The sequence below is a fragment of the Vulpes vulpes genome, chromosome 4, assembly GCF_048418805.1.
Source record: "Vulpes vulpes isolate BD-2025 chromosome 4, VulVul3, whole genome shotgun sequence".
Lineage (NCBI taxonomy): Eukaryota > Metazoa > Chordata > Mammalia > Carnivora > Canidae > Vulpes > Vulpes vulpes.
This window is the reverse complement of record NC_132783.1, coordinates 70,532,716-70,554,307: the sequence shown is the minus strand read 5'-3', so window position 1 is coordinate 70,554,307 and position 21,592 is coordinate 70,532,716. Positions and strand designations below refer to the sequence as shown.

The 21,592-nt window shown below is 38.0% G+C and overlaps 1 protein-coding gene across 16 annotated transcripts in view; it reads right to left on the bottom strand.

Moving 5' to 3' along the window:
* Window positions 1-21,592, bottom strand: part of BICC1 (BicC family RNA binding protein 1) — a 270,924-nt gene that overhangs the window by 33,921 nt on the left and 215,411 nt on the right. For all 16 annotated transcript variants that reach the window (XM_072756030.1, XM_072756039.1, XM_072756033.1 and 13 more), the window contains 3 exons: window positions 3,567-3,646; window positions 1,697-1,855; window positions 82-135 (listed from right to left, as the gene is read on the bottom strand). In XM_072756030.1, the coding sequence (XP_072612131.1) occupies window positions 82-135; window positions 1,697-1,855; window positions 3,567-3,646 (293 nt within the window). The remainder of the gene's footprint in view (window positions 1-81; window positions 136-1,696; window positions 1,856-3,566; window positions 3,647-21,592) is intronic.

Genomic DNA, 21,592 nt, shown 5'->3' with positions numbered 1-21,592 from the left:
AATTGATACGTTAGGATATTTTTATTGCTTTATGATGCAAACATTACTGACATTGATTTACAGTATTAAAGTAATACTTACCCGAATTCTAACTCGGGCAGATTCTACTCCTGCTGGTTGTCCTGCTATAGATACCTGCAAAAATAAGAAAATACAGAGTTAGATTTTAATTGAGCCCACATCTGCTTTTCCAGTTATCTACACCCTTGCCACTCAAAATGTCATCCCAGAAAAAAAAGCATTGCCATTACCTGGGAGCTTATTAAAAATGAAGAATTTCAGGCACCAACCCAATCCTACTTAATCATAATTTGCATTTTAATGAGTTCCTCAGCTGATTTGTGTCAACTAATTTACATCAACCGCTGGACTGACCTAAAATTTCTCAGTTCCCATAATGCCATCCTGCCCACTTTATAATTTCTCTTGTTAACTGCATTTTCTACCTGCTGTTTAAACTCTACATACTGTGTATTAAGTCTGTACTGTACATCAATATACAATGATACTGCTGCAGTAAGTACTCAAAATTATTGAACTACTGCATACATCACCTGCTGCTCTCTCCTGGGATACCCTGAAATTTCCCATAATCTTTCAACTAAAAAATTAATACTGGCATGAGGGTAAGGGTATGGGGCTCCAGGACACTGTTCCTGATGACCATATCCCATGCTATACCAATTGTCAAGTATTTTGAATACTGCCCTTGCTTTCTATCTTCCTAATGTGTCACTGTCACCATTAGTCCCCATTCAGAAAAGATTGTTATCTTATTCATCTTTGTAGCTGACAGTTTCTACTACTGTGATTAGATTACAGAGAAAACTCCCAAGTAACACAAATAATATAATCTTCAAATACTGAAAGTGCTTTGTATGGACAAGTGAGTTTCATTTGTTTTCAAACACAAGAACTAGAAAAATATGCATAAACTAAAGAGAGACATAATTCAGTCAACATGAGGAAGATAGGCACTCATGCACTGCCTCTTAGAAGGTGATGTGATGTACCCTGGAGAACCACATGTGTGATGTTACAGACAGAATCCCCACAGTGTACAGTGCTTGGACCAAGATAATGCTCTCTGGGCCTTGCCTAAAGGACTTCATTTTATGTTGCCATCACATTTATGTTGTTCCTCTCTCTTCTATAACTACTTAGAGATTAAAAGTTAAGGCCTACCTGTAGTCATTTCTTTAAAAAAGTAGAGCATCTCGGTCTCCTTGAAAAGGCTCATACATTCTTTATTTTTGAGTATAGTTGACACATAATGTTACATTAGTTTTAAGTGTACAACCTTAGTGATTTGGCAAATTGAGAAGTTATGCTATGCTCACCATAGCTGTTACAACACCACTAACTATATTCCCTATGCTGGGCCTTTTATCTCCAGTGACTTATTCATTCCACAACTGGAAGCCTGTAGCTCCCCGTCCCCTTCACCCCCTGCTGCCCATCTCCCAAGCACCCTCTCCTCTGGGAACCATCAGTTTGTTTTCTGCATTTGTGGGTCTGCTTCTGCTTTTTGTTTATTCCTTTGTTTTATTTATTTATTTATTTTAGATTCCACATATTAGTAAGATCATATGGTATCTCCATGATTATTTGCTTTCATCTCCCCCCAAAAAATAAGCATATGAAAAATTATAACTTTACTTTTTTTCGTAACAGTTCATGTGAAAAGACAAAGCACCTGGTTGCTTTTTTCTGCTTGGTTATTCCTGTTGGAATCTGGAAAGTGGATGTGACATCCTGTTTCTTCCATCACTTTTTTAATATTGTTGCCACCTTTGCCAATTACATGGGAATGTTCTGTATGTGAAACATCCATCTTCAAGGTGACTCGATTGCTCTATATGGAAATAATGTATTAATTCTTGATGCATGAAAAACTCCTTAGAACTCTTCTCCAAGGAAACAATACTGACAATAAGACTCGGTGGGAAATCTTACAATTTTTTTGGTAGGATCATCTTAATCTATAAATGCATACTTTCTATTTCTCTTCAGCTATAAAAAAGAAATTCTCATTTTAAGATAAATTTGCCAGAAGAAATTAAAAGATACACTCTTTACCGAGATAGCTTTTTGGAAAGCAGCATTTAAATAAAGTCAGGTATAATTACAAATAAATTACTCATTTTTAACAGACATTATTCATGAAACATTTAATTCAAATAACTAAAATCAGATGAAAATAATTACAAGACTGAATATATGTAGGTTAGGAGGACTGCTGAACTGTGACAGAAACAGTAAAAATAAAACCCAAAGTTGAATTAAAAAGTATTTGAAAAAAAAAGTATTTGTAAGCATTGTTTTCACAACTTGCCTATAACTGTAGGTCAAACTTTACATAGCAGACCTGTTATTTTCAGTGGCAGGAAGAATGAAGAAGGGCTAACAAAACACAGAGCTCCAGCAGTAACATGGCTTACATAAATCAATACAAAGCATACGATTAGTTATAATAAAGCAAATGTAAAATTCTAAGACAATGAATAATTGTGGTCCTATTAGAATCTGTGTATTTAATTTTGGGAAATTCAGTACTGTAAAATTATAAAGATATGAAATCTTTCCTCATTTATAAAAAATTCTTCAGTCCTCAGAAGGTGAAATTAAAAAGTCAAAATACAACAAGACGTTAATGATATTGATGGTTTTTACATAGTCTTATTTCTTAAAATTTAAACATATCCATTAAATACTTTGACTTTTAAACTTAGTTCTTTAGTTGAACATTTAAAACCAGGAAAAATATATTCTTTTTTTGGGAAAAGATTCTAAAATATTTAATAATTGTAAGGTGAATAATTCTTAGGAAAAAAAAAAAAAAGAGAAAAACAGGAAGAGATCAGAAACCATTTCAGTGAAATACCAGGTGGCAAAATACAGTGGTTAAGAACCAGACAGCCTGGATTTAAATCCCACCTCTCCATTTATTATTGGATTTTGGGCAAATTCCCTAATATCTCTGTGCTGAGTTGGTTATGAGAATTTGACAAATATTTGTAAGATGCTTAGCAAAGTGCCTGTCATATAGTGATTTAGAAATGTTTAATAGAATAAATTCTCACAAAGGAGTATATATCTTTACACATCTAAATTTCCCTATTATCTCTCTAACCTAAACCTGCAGAGAGAGAAAGAACTTAGAAGATAAAGTATCAAGTTTCATGCCATCACACACAACTATACAGAAGATCATTCTGGCATCATAAAGGCAAATATACTAATTCTTCCTAACTTCATTAATTGCCCTATACTACTCAGGGTCAGTGTCTATTTCTGAAGATGGCATACATACATACATATGTGTACACACACACACACACACACTTGAGTATGTATATATAATATTACTCAATTACCCAGCTTGAGAGGTCATTTAAATTTTAAACAGAACTTTACATCCATTGTAGAATCACACATACTTATTTTAAAACCCACCATTACTTTCTTGTGGTTTTTCTTCTCCAAATGGTTCTTTTCATAACAGCATGAAGTAGCCCTTGCAGAGACAAGGTTCTGACATCTGAATGTCCTTAACATTCACTTACTTTTGTGTCTAAGACAGACATGATCATTTCCTTGGCCTCCTTAACATCTTCTTTCTTTCCAGAAACCTTAATATGGGGATCTAGAAGAAAATAAAAACAAAGGGCTCATATGAAACCCCCAAACTCTTTGTTTTAAAATTGATATTACAATATAAGAAAAGAGATTCCATAAGAAATTCAGTATTTGATTCATTCTAGGTATGCTAACATTGTAATTAAAACAGGAACATGGAAATCCCCAAGTTGTACATTTTTCTGAATAGCTTTTTTCTTCTGAAAGCTAGCTAAACCATTTAACTGCAAAATAAGTTTATCAAATGTAATTATTTTTTAAACAAGTGAAGAATCTATAAATTCATTTTATTACTTACTACATTCTTGCTACATTCCAAGTCCTGATCTACAGCTTTCAATGCATTAACTCATTTAATCTACTCCACAGCTTTGCAAGGTTGTTTCCAAAGGAAATTAAGGCATAGAGCAGTGTAATAACTTGCCCTAGAAAACCACTCAGAGGCTCATTCATTATAATACAATGTCTTCCAACTCTGGATCCACACTTTTAAAAACATGTGATAACCTAACTCAGAAGGTATCTTTATACATCAAGGTTAACAGAGTAAAATATTATCTTCATTCAGGAATATTTAATATTTATCCAGAATTATTGTTAAATGGCTAATATATGCTACATGTATTAATGATTACTGCCACGGAATGTGATAAAGGAAAACATTAATTCATTTAGCAAGTATTTTCTGAACTTCTACTATGTACCAGTCACTATTCTAGGGGTTGGATGATATATCAGTGAAGAAAAAGACCCTTATCCACATGGAGCTTACAATTTTGTACAGGGAAACAAAAATGAATCAGATAAACAAATTACTAGTGTATTAGAACACAACTTATGAAAAGGAGAACAGAAAGAAGGAGGAGTACCAGCTGTGGGATGGGGGTCAGGGCATTAGGCCTCATTGGGAAAACGAGGTCTGAGTAAAAGCTTAAAGGAGCTGAAGCAGTTCGCTAGGCTGGAATCTTTACAGCCAAATTTGGGGTAAGGATGTCGTTTCAGTTCTTTCTTTTGTCAGGTTTCCAAGTCTCCCCAACAACAGAGTGTTCTATTACCCCACAGGTCAGCCTGAGAGACCAAGACCATTTGGGGGAAGCCAGATGTTCCATAACACTAGCTTAAGTGATAAAGTGGAAAAACAGAGAGAAAAAACAAAAAACAAAAAACAGAGAACATTGTCATCACCATCACTGGTGATGTCAACCTTACTGCCTGCCTACAACACACCATCTTTTCTGCGGAGTCCTTCTTATCCTGAACTACACTTGAGATCAGCAATGGGGTCAGGTCTGAACACTTTTCACAATTAACAAGCAGGTCCAACTCAGTCCTTCCAAACCATCAACTCTCTAGGATAAGAAAAGAGAATCACCTGGTGGGAATTTTATCAAACTACACACATTTCCCTGTTATTGTCACTTACCTATCCCCATCCAACAGTCCATTTGAAAACCCATGCCATGATGAGCATATTATACTCATAAGGTAAAAATAGGCAATTGAAGAGACAGAGGAAGGGAGAGAGGAGGGAGGACACTGTCCTAAAGCTCCTGGCTCTTAAGATCAAGGTAGAACAATCAGAGTCAACAACAGAGCACCAGCAGCCTTCAGAGCTCAGGAATGCCTCTAGCCGCCTAGGGAGACATCCCAGCAGCTGTGCTTAATTTGAGTCAGTGCTGTCACCTCCAATCCTCCCCCCCCCCATTCTGTCCCCAGACGGTCTCCTGGGAACTGCCCTTGGTCTTAGACTCTTCTCCTTACCCTGTTCTTGAATCCTTCCTCTTATGTTTGTCAAGTCACAGGGACACTGTGAAGATGAAAGATCTTAAGATTGCTTTAAACCTTCTAAAATGTTTAAGTGTCAGGTATCACAGAGTAAGGGGCCTAAAAGTAGGGCAAAACAGATGTCAAACAACTTCAAGTCAGTATGGCATCATGTTACCACTGCTTGCTCCTTATTGCATTCTAACAGGAACCACTTTTTCTCTTTAAGATTCTCACCAACCTTAATGCACTTATGTAAACACAGTATTTTCTTCAATAATTATTACATCCAGTATAACTCCTCTAGGCAATATTTACATTAAGATCTGTCTACATTCATAATTTTGATCCCAGCTGTCTTCAACTTTGGTTTCAATTACTGTAGGCTGGCTTGAGCATTAATCTCCACTGAAAATGCTGACTCCTAGGGGATTAGAACCTAGCACTTCTCAAAACATACCTGATTGTACTCAACTGTAGCACTTGCTAGAATATATATTCCTGGGTCTCCAGGATCCAGTAATTGGCATTTTGTTTGTTTCCCAAGTCATTCTTCGATCAAGTATAGGACACAGCAAGTGAAACCACATAAAAAATAGAATTGTAGTGTTTTATGTATCAGTCAAGTACATATAACATAAAATGGTTCTACAGGGAAAAATATATTTTCATACAAAATAAATTAACAGTTAAGTATTGAGTGGTATGCTAATCTGAAAACCTGTTACTTGCATAGGTTGGATAATCACATTAAAATTCCTATGCATCTGTAAAGGGACAAGAAAGCATCAGATCCAATTTATGAAAGAATTTGATTTTCCACCATCTCTGTATCAACAGAACAATAAAATAAAAAGCAAAAGCCTCAATGGAAAATATATTTATTTCAAAGTGAAAGAGCACCATCTAGTGACCCAAAAGTATAAATTATCAATGGACGTAGAGATACACAACACAATCACCAACATATAACTCCAGGACCCAAATCAGCACTTGTTTGGAAAATGATTCTTTACATAATCAAGTCTCATAAGTATAGAGAAAAATAATCATGATAAAATTCTGGTTTAGATTGTTAATGTGGCCAATACTAGTATATTCTTCATCTCCTCTATTGCCCTGCTTGAAAGGTATCTATGGGATGTGAATTCTTATTCCATCCAGGCTGAACTTAATATGCTTAATTCCAATCCTGAAATCCAGTTCTCTACATTCAATTAATGCTCCATGTCACAGCTTAAATGTGTCCTGCAAGGGACTGGGGTTTTATTCAGACCCTTTCTGGAAATACTAGATGATGAAAAAAGCCAAAGTACTAGCTTTATTAATGAACATAGAAGAAAATGGACAGCTATGAAGATTCCTGGAAGATGGCAGAGTAATAGGCAATAAGTGTACTATCTCCCACTGCCTCAAAATAATTGATTTGGGCATGAAAGTTCTGAGATATTTGCTTTAAAAATAATACCACTGCTTTATAATCAACCTTTAAGCTCTCTAAATACAAGGATTCTCTTAATCAGTTTTTTAACTTGGATGGTGCCAAACAAGTAGTAGATACTCATTAAGCGGTAGGTGAATGAACAGAAGGTGCCCTTATTTTTGGAAATGGCTATACAGAGGGAGGAGATGGAAATCCATGGGAAGAGCCTAAACTTCATATCTAAGGTGACTGATTATATGTCCTATACTTCCCAGAACAGTTTTGACCTTAAATATTTTTATCTCAGTACCACTTTAAAAATACAAAGAACTCTCAGATGTCCATCCAGACTTTTGGTTTTTAGACTCATGCCCCATCAATCTGTTCACATCTCTGTAGTGCAATCCTATGGAAGAAAGGAAGACCAGAAAGTGATCCAACCTTTAATAAGTTATATGAAGCGATATGGATACAGGTAAGAAATGGGCATTTTATATGTGTATACTGCAAAAGAGCTAAACCTTTGAGCAAAAAAGGTTTTTATGATTTCCATATGGAAATTAATACAGAGTTGATAAGGCAACACTTGTTTTTATAAGAACACATGCTAAAAAACATATTTTCAGTAAAGATATATATTTAAAAGAGTTGGGATGTTTATGTGAGCTTAAGTGAAGTTTAGCTATGGTTTTAAAAGATTATCTCTTGGTACTCTGCTTGTACCCTCTGGTTTCCCATCCTTGGAAATATTCCCATTCCTGGAAACATGAGTAAAAATTTTTATTGCCTTTTCCTTTTCTCCCCAAACTTAAACCTCCTTTCCATTTCACTCCTATACCAGAGCAAAATCTATACAGAAGACTTATGTCAGCCCTTTCACTGTATTTATTATGCTACAGAAAGTAATGTGTTATTGACATATGATGAATTTAAGCCATCACTATTTCACCAATGATCTGTTTATAGCTCCTTTCCTGTCTCCATGACTGAAAGCTGTTGCGAAAAGATTCAACACCAAAAATTCAAAGCAATGCTTTCATTCTCAGCATGTTCTCTTGGAGAGAAAAAACAACAGAAAATCGCTTATTTAACTAACCTGACTGCTTCTACCCACAACACTCAAAATAAAAGGCATCATATTAAAATTGCACTTTTATTTATGGGGAAAATTTCCATATCATGGCCTGAAATCAAGATGGCTTTGGTACACTTTATGAATTTATATCAAACTGTCAAAATGGCCTCAAATCCATAAGAAGAGGGCAGTGGACAGAATTTACTTTCTTTTGGCTTGGAGCTTTCTTTTATTTCAAATTCTTCCTTAAAAGTTTTAGCCTTCAAAGCTGTCTAAGAAGAAGGACATTGGCTGGGGCTGCAGCTGGGTCTATCTAATACTGTTAGAAGGAGTCAGGGTTGACAGAGAGATATCTCTAACTTCTCTGAAATTCCCTACAACCACTGGGAATATATCCACAGCTAGCCAAGTAGCTTCAAGGTACTTATTGGCAATTTTGTTTTTTAATAAGGGAGACTGTGATTGAAAGGTAAGGATTTTATCAAATAGGAAATATAAACCAAGACTCAGAAAAAGCCCTGGACATCTCACTGGGGCTTGGATCACACAGGGAAATGCTATGAAAAGGTAGCAGATACCACACAAAATGTATTAAAAGTTTTAATGGCTGACTCTGTAGTAGATTCCTTTCACGTCATGGGGAAAATACGTAGATTCCACAATTATGATAAATTCTGAATCATAAGTAAATCATAAACAAGATCTGTGACCTTGGAAAAGTCACTGAATCTTTGGAGTAGAGTTTCTTCAATGAGGGAGTTTGGTCAGAACATTATTATACTTTCAAATAAACTAAATATCTTTGGTGTGAAGCAGTACTACAACATTCTTAAATAAAAAACTAACCTCATAAACAACTTTATTTTCCAAGTTTCTGGTATTTCATTATAAGAAGCTCGCCTAAGACATCACAACCTAAATGTTTCCTCATTTAGAACCTCAAACTGTAGGCAGTAAACACAAACGTGTGAAATAGTGATTTGCCATGATCCACAACTTGCTTCAGAGACAGCAGCTTGGGCTTGCTTTCCTCATTTTGCATACTCCAGGAATTTGCAACTCTGCATCAATATAGATGAAATTCGAAAACAAACAAACAAACAAAAAACTAGATAAAATTCAATATTCCCCTCCACTGGCATTTCCTGAATAATGTGCTTGTAGGCATCGAAAAAATGCAGTGAAAACCCCCATATAGAGATAGGAGTCTCCTTAAAACCCTATCTGAGCCAGTCACGGTTCAAAATTAGATACCACTCAATCCATGTGCTACTTTGATCACCATTCCTTTAAGCTGGCAAGTCACTGCTGATCAACAAAAGTGAATCTGACTCATGGGTCTTGTGGCCACGGCCCATATTTTTCTGTGAAACAAAAGTTTCCTTCTGATCTCTTGAGAGATACACTTTCCTTCTTAAGCAAAAATGTTATGTACAGGACAAATAACACACCAATATCACATTTTTAGGTGAACATATATACCAGCCAAGAGATAAAGAAAACCTGAACTGATTCACTGAATTTGGAAATTATTTCAAAGGAAATGGAACAGAATGATAGGAAGTCAATACACTTTAAGCTGATTTTGTACCCAGGAATACAGACTCCAGATTATTTCAAGGAATGCTCTTTGATGACAAGAATCCTAATAAACTGAGTTAGAATAAAAAGGTAAAGGGAATATTGTGAGAGTAGGTAGAAGAATCCCAGCAAAATGTTGGTGAGCAGCTAAACACATCAGATATTACAGGTAGGATTCAAAAAACACAGACCTAAAAACAAAACAAAACAAAACAAAGCACAAATCTCCCTGTTGCAGATACTCCCCAAACCAACTATGTTGCTTTAGCATAAGGCATAAAATAATCCTTATTTATCTTATTTTAAAACAGAAGAATATCTCCTTCCTAGTTAATTAGAGGGGGAGTGAGAAGAAATGCAAAGCAAATGAGTTTTAAAATAAAAAACCTAGTTTTCATGAGAAAAAGATGTTTCCATTGGTATCTATGACCACTTTACGCACCCAGTTATGCCCCCAGGATAACTTCCTATCAAAACTCCACTTGGCAGAATAAAACATAATACTCAACAAAGGAAGTGTGTTCTTGACATGACACTGGCATAAATGACATGAACAAATAAAAAGATAAAAGTATGACAAGTTCTTTAAGACCTTTCTCAGTTCAACTATTTGGCAATGATTGGAGATGAGGTGCCCTCACCACTATGATAAGCACTTTCAGGCAGGTTTTTGGTGAATAAAAGGGTGTGTTCACATACTAAGATGGAGCCAATGGACCCTTTATCCACTAGGTAGAAAAGAGCTATTAGCCTGAGAAAATGCACAGCTAACTAGAAGATACACAAGAACCTTTATTGAGGAGGAGGGGCAAGAGGGCGGAAGAGCAGGGTCCCCAAATCACCTGTCCCCACCAAATTACCTAGATAACCTTCAAATCATCCTGAAAATCTACGAATTCGGCCTGAGATTTAAAGAGACCAGCTGGAACGCTACAGTGAGAAGAGTTCGCGCTTCTATCAAGGTAGGAAGACGGGGGAAAAGAAATAAAGAAACAAAAGGCCTCCAAGGGGGAGGGGCCCCGCGAGGAGCCGGGCTGAGGCCGGGGCGAGTGTCCCCAGGACAGGAGAGCCCCGTCCCGGAGGAGCAGGAGCTGCACCAACCTTCCCGGGCGGAAAGGGGCTCGCAGGGAGTTAGAGCAGGACCCAGGAGGGCGGGGATGCCCTCGGGCTCCCGGGGACACTAACAGGCACCTGCGCCCCGGGAGAGTGCGCCGAGCTCCCTAAGGGCTGCAGCGCGCACGGCGGGGCCGGAGCAGCTCAGAGGGGCTCGGGCGGCGGCTCCGCGGAGGGGGCTGCGTGGCTCCGGGAACAGCTCCGCGGCGGCGGCTCAGGCAGTGGAAGAAGCTCCGCGCAGAGGGGGCGGCACGGCTCCGGGAACAGCTCGGAGGGGCTCGGGCGGCGGCTCCGCGGAGGGGGCTGCGGGGCGGGAGCGCGAATCCAACAGTGCAGGCACCGGGACACAGCCCAGGATCCGGCCTCCCCCAGACAGGCAGAGGCCGGGAGGGCCCAGGACAGCAAGGACGCTCCTGCCTGGAAATGAGCAGATCAGCGGCCCCGCCCCGGAGCCTCCAGGCCCTGCAGACAGAGAGCCCCGGAGTTACTGCGGGGGCTGAATCCAGGGCTCCAGAGCAGGCCCCACCACTGGGGTTGATCCTCCTGGGGCCTCACGGGGTAAACAACCCCCAGTGAGCCCTGCACCAGGCAGGGGGCAGAGCAGCTCCCCAAAGTGCTAACACCTGAAAATCAGCACAGCAGGCCCCTCCCCCAGAAGACCAGCTAAACGGACCAGTTCCAGGGGAAGTCAAGGGACTTAAAGTATACAGAATCAGAAGATACTCCCCTGTGGTTTTTTTTTTTTTTTTTTTTTTTTTTTTTTGCTTTTTGATTTCTGTTTGCTTCCCCCACCCTATTTTTTCCTTTCTTTTTCTCTTTTTCTTCTTTTTTTCTTCCTTTTTTCTTTTTCTCTTTTCTTTCCTTCTTTCTCTCCTCTCTTTTTCTCCTTTTCCCAATACAACTTGTATCTGGCCACTCTGCACTAAGCAAAATGACTAGAAGGAAAATTTCACCTCAAAAGAAAGAATCAGAAACAGTCCTCTCTCCCACAGAGTTACAAAATCTGGATTACAATTCCATGTCAGAAAGCCAATTCAGAAGCACTATTATACAGCTACTGGTGGCTCTAGAAGAAAGCATAAAGGACTCAAGAGACTTCATGACTGCAGAATTTAGATCCAATCAGGCAGAAATTAAAAATCAATTGAATGAGATGCAATCCAAACTAGAAGTCCTAACGACAAGGGTTACCGAGGTGGAAGAACGAGTGAGTGATATAGAAGACAAGTTGATGGCAAGGAGAGAAACTGAGGAAAAAAGAGACAATTAAAAGACCATGAAGATAGATTAAGGGAAATAAACGACAGCCTGAGGAAGAAAAACCTACGTTTAATTGGGGTTCCCGAGGGCGCTGAAAGGGCCAGAGGGCCAGAATATGTATTTGAACAAATCCTAGCTGAAAACTTTCCTAATCTGGGAAGGGAAACAGGCATTCAGATCCAGGAAAAAAGAGAGATCCCCCCCCTAAAATCAATAAAAACCGTTCAACACCTTGACATTTAATAGTTAAGCTTGCAAATTCCAAAGATAAAGAGAAGATCCTTAAAGCAGCAAGAGACAAGAAATCCCTGACTTTTAGGGGGAGGAGTATTAGGGTAACAGCAGACCTCTCCACAGAGACCTGGCAGGCCAGAAAGGGCTGGCAGGATATATTCAGGGTCCTAAATGAGAAGAACATGCAACCAAGAATACTTTATCCAGCAAGGCTCTCATTCAAAATGGAAGGAGAGATAAAGAGCTTCCAAGACAGGCAGCAACTGAAAGAATATGTGACCTCCAAACCAGCTCTGCAAGAAATTTTAAGGGGGACTCTTAAAATTCCCCTTTAAGAAGAAGTTCAGTGGAACAATCCACAAAAACAAAGACTGAATAGATATCATGATGACACTAAAGTCATACCTTTCAATAGTAACTCTAAACGTGAACGGGCTTAATGACCCTATCAAAAGGCACAGAGTTTCAGACTGGATAAAAAAGCAGGACCGATCTATTTGCTGTCTACAAGAGACTCATTTTAGACAGAAGGACACCTACAGCCTGAAAATAAAAGGTTGGAGAACCATTTACTATTCACAAATGGTCCTCAAAAGAAAGTAGCCATCCTCATATCAGATAAACTAAAATTTACCCCAAAGACTATAGTGAGAGATGAAGAAGGACACTATATCATACTTAAAGGATCTATCCAACAAGAGGACTTAACAATCCTCAATATATATGCCCCGAATGTGGGAGCTGCCAAATATATAAATAACCAAAGTGAAGAAATACTTAGATAATAATACACTTATACTTGGTAACTTCAATCTAGCTCTTTCTATACTTGATAGGTCTTCTAAGCACAACATCTCCAAAGAAACAAGAGCTTTAAATGATACAATGGACCAGATGGATTTCACAGATATCTACAGAACTTTACATCCAAACTCAACTGAATACACATTCTTCTCAAGTGCACATGGAACTTTCTCCAGAATAGACCACATACTGGGTCACAAATTGGGTCTGAACCGATACCAAAAGATTGGGATTGTCCCCTGCATATTCTCAGACCATAATGCCTTGAAATTAGAACTAAATCACAACAAGAAGTTTGGAAGGACCTCAAACACATGGAGGTTAAGGACCATCCTGCTAAAAGATGAAAGGGTCAACCAGGAAATTAAGGAAGAATTAAAAAGATTCATGGAAACTAAGAAGAATGAAGATACAACCATTCAAAATCTTTGGGATGCAGCAAAAGCAGTCCTGAGGGAGAAATACATCGCAATACAAGCATCCATTCAAAAACTGGAAAGAACTCAAATACAAAAGATCACCTTACACCTAAAGGGGCTGGAGAAAAAACAGCAAATAGATCCTACACCCAGCAGAAGAAGAGTTAATAAAGATTCAAGCAGAACTCAACGAAATCGAGACCAGAAGAACTGTGGAACAGATCAACAAAACCAGGAGTTGGTTCTTTGAAAGAATTAATAAGATAGATAAACCATTAGCCAGCCTTATTAAAAAGAAGAGAGAGAAGACTCAAATTAATAAAATCATGAATGAGAAAGGAGAGATCACTACCAACACCAAGGAAATACAAACAATTTTAAAAACTTATTATGAACAGCTATACGCCAATAAATTAGGAAATCTAGAAGAAATGGACGCATTCCTGGAAAGCCACAAACTACCAAAACTGGAACAGGAAGAAATAGAAAACCTAAACAGGCCAATAACCAGGGAGGAAATTGAAGCAGTCATCAAAAACCTCCCAAGACACCAAAGTCCAGGGCCAGATGGCTTCCCAGGGGAATTCTATCAAACATTTAAAGAAGAAACCATACCTATTCTACTAAAGCTGTTTGGAAAGATAGAAAGAGATGGAGTACTTCCAAATTCGTTCTATGAGGCCAGCATCACCTTAATTCCAAAACCAGACAAAGACCCCACCAAAAAGGAGAATTACAGACCAATATCCCTGATGAACATGGATGCAAAAATTCTCAACAAGATACTAGCCAATAGGATCCAACAGTACATTAAGAAAATTATTCATCATGACCAAGTGGGATTTATCCCTGGGATACAAGGCTGGTTCAACACTCGTAAAACCATCAATGTGATTCATCATATCAGCAAGAGAAAAACCAAGAACCATATGATCCTCTCATTAGATGCAGAGAAAGCATTTGACAAAATACAGCATCCATTCCTGATCAAAACTCTTCAGAGTGTAGGGATAGAGGGAACATTCCTCAACATCTTAAAAGCCATCTATGAAAAGCCCACAGCAAATATCATTCTCAATGGGGAAGCACTGGGAGCCTTTCCCCTAAGATCAGGAACAAGACAGGGATGTCCACTCTCACCACTGCTGTTCAACATAGTTCTGGAAGTCCTCGCCTCAGCAATCAGACAACAAAAAGACATTAAAGGCATTCAAATTGGCAAAGAAGAAGTCAAACTCTCCCTCTTCGCCGATGACATGATACTCTACATAGAAAGCCCAAAAGACTCCACCCCACGATTGCTAGAACTCATACAGCAATTCGGCAGTGTGGCAGGATACAAAATCAATGCCCAGAAGTCAGTGGCATTTCTATACACTAACAATGAGACTGAAGAAAGAGAAATTAAGGAGTCAATCCCATTTACAATTGCACCCAAAAGCATAAGATACCTAGGAATAAACCTAACCAAAGAGGTAAAGGATCTATACCCTAAAAACTATAGAACACTTGAAAGAAATTGAGGAAGACACAAAGAGATGGAAAAATATTCCATGCTCATGGATGGGCAGAATTAATATTGTGAAAATGTCAATGTTACCCAGGGCAATTTACACGTTTAATGCAATCCCTATCAAAATACCATGGACTTTCTTCAGAGAGGTAGAACAAATTATTTTAAGATTTGTGTGGAATCAGAAAAGACCCCGAATATCCAGGGGAATTTTAAAAAAGAAAACCATATCTGGGGGCATCACAATGCCAGATTTCAGGTTGTACTACAAAGCTGTGGTCATCAAGACAGTGTGGTACTGGCACAAAAACAGACGCATAGATCAATGGAACAGAATAGAGAACCCAGAAGTGGACCCTGAACTTTATGGTCAACTAATATTCAATAAAGGAGGAAAGACTATCCATTGGAAGAAAGACAGTCCCTTCAATAAATGGTGCTGGGAAAATTGGACATCCACATGCAGGAGAATGAAACTAGACCACTCTCTTTCACCATACACAAAGATAAACTCAAAATGGATGAGAGATCTAAATTTGAGATAAGATTCCATCAAAATCCTAGAGGAGAACACAGGCAACACCCTTTTTGAACTCAGCCACAGTAACTTCTTGCAAGATACATCCACAAAGGCAAAAGAAACAAAAGCAAAAATGAACTATTGGGACTTCATCAAGATAAGAAACTTTTGCACAGCAAAGGATACAGTCAACAAAACTAAAAGACAACCTACAGAATGGGAGAAGATATTTGCAAACGACATATCAGATAAAGGGCTAGTTTCCAAGATCTATATAGAACTTATTAAACTCAACACCAAAGAAACAAACAATCCAGTCATGAAATGGGCAAAAGGCATGAAGAGAAATCTCACAGAGGAAGACATAGACATGGCCAACATGCACATGAGAAAATGCTCTGCATCACTTGCCATCAGGGAAATACAAATCAAAACCACAATGAGATACCACCTCACACCAGTGAGAATGGGGAACATTAACAAGGCAGGAAACCACAAATGTTGGAGAGGATGCAGAGAAAAGGGAACCCTCTTACACTGTTGGTGGGAATGTGAACTGGTGCAGCCACTCTGGAAAACTGTGTGGAGGTTCCTCAAAGAGTTAAAAAGAGACCTGTCCTACGACCCAGCAATTGCACTGTTGGGGATTTACCCCAAAGATACAGATGCAATGAAACGCCGGGACACCTGCACCTTGATGTTTGTAGCAGCAATGTCCACAATAGCCAAACTGTGGAAGGAGCCTCGGTGTCCATCGAAAGATGAATGGATAAAGAAGATGTGGTTTATGTATACAATGGAATATTACTCAGGCATTAGAAATGACAAATACCCACCATTTGCTTCAACGTGGATGGAACTGGAGGGTATTATGCTGAGTGAAGTAAGTCAATCGGAGAAGGACAGTGTATGTTCTCATTCATTTGGGGAATATAAATAATAGCAAAAGGGAATATAAGGAAGGGAGAAGAAATGTGTGGGAAATATCAGAAAGGGACACAGAACATAAAGACTCCTAACTCTGGGAAACGAACCAGAGGTGGTGGAAGGGGAGGAGGGCAGGGGGTGGGGGTGAATGGGTGACGGGCACTGAGGGGGCACTTGATAGGATGAGCACTGGGTGTTATTCTGTATGTTGGTAAATTGAACACCAATAAAAAATAAATTTATTATAAAAAAAAGAACCTTTATTGATAGAATGCCAAATCTCCAACATAATCAGCAATAAAAGCATTCAAATATAGTAACAATATGCTCTTTTAATTGTTGTGTTTTTCAACTTTAGAAGGAAATAAGGCATGGGAGAGGGAAGGGGTAAATTGGGCACATGTCTTTTCTCTGTTAAGATCCCTGCATACTTTATCAATGATGTTTATGTCATTCGAAACAAGTATATGGACTCTGTAAAAACCTAGGAATAATTTCAGAGAAGAACACGAAATGCAAACAAAGTATAAAGCAAAATCAAGGCATAACAGGTAAAATAATAAAAAAAAAGATAGATTTAAGAAGTGTGAGAATTAGGAAAGAGTAAACTACTTTATCTCACAAACCACCTTATCTTATGGAGTGTAAGCTAAACTTCAAGCATAACTGCAGAGTTGCTGTTCAGAGAGAAAGAGGGCAAGAAAAATCAAAGGACAAGAGAAATCTAGCTCTGGAACACAGAGTGTGGAAAAAGAAAGTTAAAAACACAAAGCTTAACTCAATTAGTTTCTGAAGCCTTTTGGCATCCAAGCCTTATATTCCAGAGATAAGGACAAGGATTCTGGCAAGGGGAAGGAAAGGAAACTTAAGTGCCAGGAGGAAATCTGGAATAGTCTGAATGATTTGTCTGTAACAACTCTACTGAAAGCATCCGCAGTGCTAGGTTACCACAAAGGAGGATGGGAATGTACATATGAGTGAGATACAGACACTCTTGTCACAGTGGGAACAAAGCCCAAGACACAAGGCATGACAGAAACAACACTGCAGGGACCCAGGATGAGGAAGGAGAAAATGAATGGAATAGGAGTCTCAGTCCCATACTCAGTGGTCCATCTGATGAAGGGGGGAGCATTGCAGTGGGGATGGAGGCATGTGCCAAGATAAAGCCTCCCCAGGAGACTGTACTGAGATAACAGCAAGTTACGCAACAATTTTGAGGAGCCAGAAGTGACTAATGGTCATTCTCTCTCCAAGGAATACTGATGTTCACAGTGTTCATGGAAGGTCCCAGTGGTATTGCCTGTGGTCTAAACCCAAAGTGCTGTTATCTATGGCCCAGCTTTTTACAACAGCTGGGACTAATCGTGAAAAATCCTAACACAAAACTGCTGGCTGCCGTTACCAAAAAGCAACCATGCATTTAAGGGTTCACATGCATTAGACAAGGAAAGTACCGTAAATGAAGACTTGACCACATCATACCACATATACAATCTGTTTGTTTTATAACTGGCCTACTAAGAGAAGAAATTTTAAAAACTAGAAATTCTGTTTTTTGAAGATATATGAGGCACAGTTAAGGATGTATGTAAGAAAGAGCAAAACTCTTAGGAATTCAGTTCTAAAAGTAACTTGGCAGCTCAAGACTGGCAAAAAAATTCTCCACCTTTCTCATCTTTGTTGTAAGATCTAATGAGAAAGTTTCACAGATTGTACTGAAGAGCAGTTAATTAAGTGTCCATATGACTCCGGGCACTGAAGACTGTGTCAAGCTTGCTCATGATATCAAGTAAGTTAGTAATTTTCACAAAAATTAAAAGTACCTAATGTTAAGTACATGAGCCTTAAATTATTGAGAAAATCTGACATCCTTTCTTCTTATTCCCACTTTCTACAGACTAGCTGAAAATCTGTTCATAGTTTTTTTTATGCATCCCACATAATGAATGCAATTGTCATATCTCTTTCACTATAACATTATTCGGTATATTATTTATTTACTTCATTTTTTTTTATAACTCTTGAGTAAGTGGGAACCAAGGGTCTTTTTTTCTTTTTTTGGAACCAAGGGTCTTAATCTCTCAGTCCAAAGAGATTTATATCTTCTGGGGCAAAAAATAAATTAAATTATTAAATAACTTCAAAATGGTCCTTTATTTTTCTTAATAAAAATATCTAAAGTTACCTTGAACCCTAACAATTTCTAAATTAGAATTTACCAGACGTTTATCCAAAGGTAATACTCCTTTGCCCCAGCCCACAGCAACTACCATTCTCCTTTCTCCCTTTAAGATTCCAAGTACTATGACTCCTGTAAATTAAAAACAAAATTGAACATACACTAATGGACCCACAGAAAACTAGGCAAAAGGCACAGATAAATGATTCAACAGAAAAATGGTCAATAAATATATAAACTTGAATAAACTTCAACCTTACTAAATAATTTTTATTTATAAAACTGGAGGGGAAACTTTAAATTATAAGGCTAACAAGGATATAGTTAAGCCAACTAACATACTTTTGATGAAAATAAGACGGCGCAAAATTCCTGGAGAGTAATGAAGTACTGGAGACATTCAGAAAGAATCAGGTACTGTCATTTTATTTTAAAGATACACATATATTGAGCAGAATAAAAAGGAAAACAAGCTTAGAAGCAGTGATTACTTCCAAGTAATAAGGTTTCAGGTAATTTTTATTTTATTTTATGCTTTAAGTTCTTCTGTATTTTCTATCATGAAAAAGTATATATTTACAATGTGAAAAAAAAACTCATTAACTTAAATGAAGATTATCAGTAAAGTCCTGAAATCAAATCACATTCTTATACTTTAAATCTTGTCAAAACTCCTTGTTTTCCAAGCACAGTGTTTTAAGAATTTTCTTGAAAATTTAGACCTTTAAAAATGTTAATGATAGTGACAAGTATTTTCTCAATTTGAAAAATTCCTTCTTTCTCATCTACAGTTTTGTGACAGGCTTTTTGCCATGCAGTTTCTGAACTTTACCTCTATTTTTTGGGTCATTATCCTTGATATTTTATCAATGTGCTTTCTGGCTCTGAAAAAAGACTTCCCAAGTGAAAATGGAGCAGGAATATATAATGACAGGGTTAACAGCAGTTGAAAGACATGTTTGGAACAAAGTCCAAATAGTTGGCGAAGGCCATATGTTTATGGCCACCACTAACAATACATGGAATTCTTTTAAACATTTATGGTCACATCTCTTTCTTTCTTCAGCAACTGTTTCCAAAATAAATGGAAACAAGAATAATCCTGGTAATGGGAGTTCAGTGCTCTTTCTTAAAAGAATTCTCCAATGTCCCCACAAGCAAGGACATTTAGAAAAGCATCATTTACATATCATTCTCAGGGTGTGATTAAACCACCCATTAATACAACTAAATAACCTTAAAAGATAGTGCCCCTGTAACAAACACTTTCACCAGAATTTCTTCGTCTTCTCAGTAGAGAAGTCCAAGAATTGAGAACGTACCTGGTTACACTCCATTAGCTGCTGCCCAGGGCCATTCTCCATCCTTGGTCCTGCCCTGCTTTGTGCCTAGAAGCTGAACCAGCATCTCTGGCAGAAGCTGTGCAGTTCCCTAAGTGCAACACCACTGAACACACGCTTGCCATGGTCCCCTTCCATGGGGGTCCCATAATACTCTGTCTTCTCCTTGCCTTACAGCCCATGGGGGTCATGGCTTCTAGCTGTTGCCAGTTTTTGTGCCTCATCACCTGTTGTTAATAACTATTTGCTTGTCCTTTTACTCTGTCCTTCATTAGAGTTTATTTAAATCTTTTGGAGTTAATTCTATTTTCTGTCAAACCAAGACTGCTAACACATTTTCCACCAATCACTTTTCTTCTCTTGATGAAAAAACACAGAATGTTGGAGGCAGTGAAGTAGAGAAGTTCACATTCCATATTTGTGCTGTCTCCTTTCTTTGTAAAGGCACTAACTTTACAGGGTAGACTCCATGCCTTATATAGGTTAAGATTCCTTACGTCTCAGCAGATACTTTTTTGAAAATATTGATTTCTTATTGTTCAACACAAGTCAACTTCATAACTATAGCAGAGAACTGTGACATGGTTTTCTCTCTCTTCCTCTCTCCTGTTTGTTCCCCTCCCCTCTTTTATCTCCTGACCCCAGAAGCTATTATACAAATGTATTTTTATCACATGGTCATGTGTATTCTGGTACATTAACTGGAAGTATCCTGGCACCTTCAGATATTCGTTGATAAATGTCTTGTAATGTTTATAGGATCTTTGAGAAATATGCGTGGATTCAGCAGCATTTAAAAATTTCTTTAATATTTCCTTGGCTTCCATACAACTTTTTACCTCAAAAGGCATTTGTTTGTATGTTCCACCCCCCCCGCCCAAAATACTGTTTTGACTATATACATACATTTTTGGTGCCAACCTCAAATCTTTGGAAGTGGGATTTTTGCAAACCATTAAATGATTCTAAAGTCAGAGTTTCTTACTGAAGCAGGGGAGGTCTATGGATCATCTTTGTGGGGCTGGTGAACCTGCCTCTAACTACATTCAAAGACTGTGTACATGCACATTTTTAGTTTTTCTGAATGGATCTACAGATTCTCAAAAAGGCTGAAAGAGTTGAGAAGTCTTCATCTAAGCAGAAGAAATTTTATAAAGACATTAAGAGAGCATATTTTAAAATACTTTAAGGATTCAATTTTGGTTTGGCATTACTGCAAAGTGATATTTGTCTTCTATTTAGAAATGTTCAACCATTACGTTTTGGGACATAATTTCAGCAGTTATATTTAAAACATAAAAGCTAACTAAAAAGATGTCACCAAATTTGTGTTTATCATCACTTTCTTTCAGTTATTCTAAGAGACACGGGAGAAAGTAGTAACAGAAAGAATGGAAGGTCTGTGAGAGAAAAACTATATCAAGTCAAGTCCTTTAAAAAAATCCTACATATTTTATTAGAGTAAAAATCCTAGAACTTTTATCATTCTGCTACAGGAATAGATCTTTATTCAATAAATGATACAAAATCCTGTTTCGGAACATCCCCTACAGTTATACCAAAGAACTTCAAAGCTGGAATGGAACAAAGTTCTAGTCTTCCTTCCTTTCTTCATCAAGGTTCGTGGATTGTTCATAAGAATGGGCCAGGCACATCCCACAAAGTCCAGTCACTGAAGTGAGGACACCTCAGTTCAAGCCATGTAGGTGACCATAGATTTTAAAACCTCTCTACTCCCAGCATGGCTTTCTCCAAATGTCATCTAAGACTGCTGCATTTTTAGTGACAGAAAGTGCGC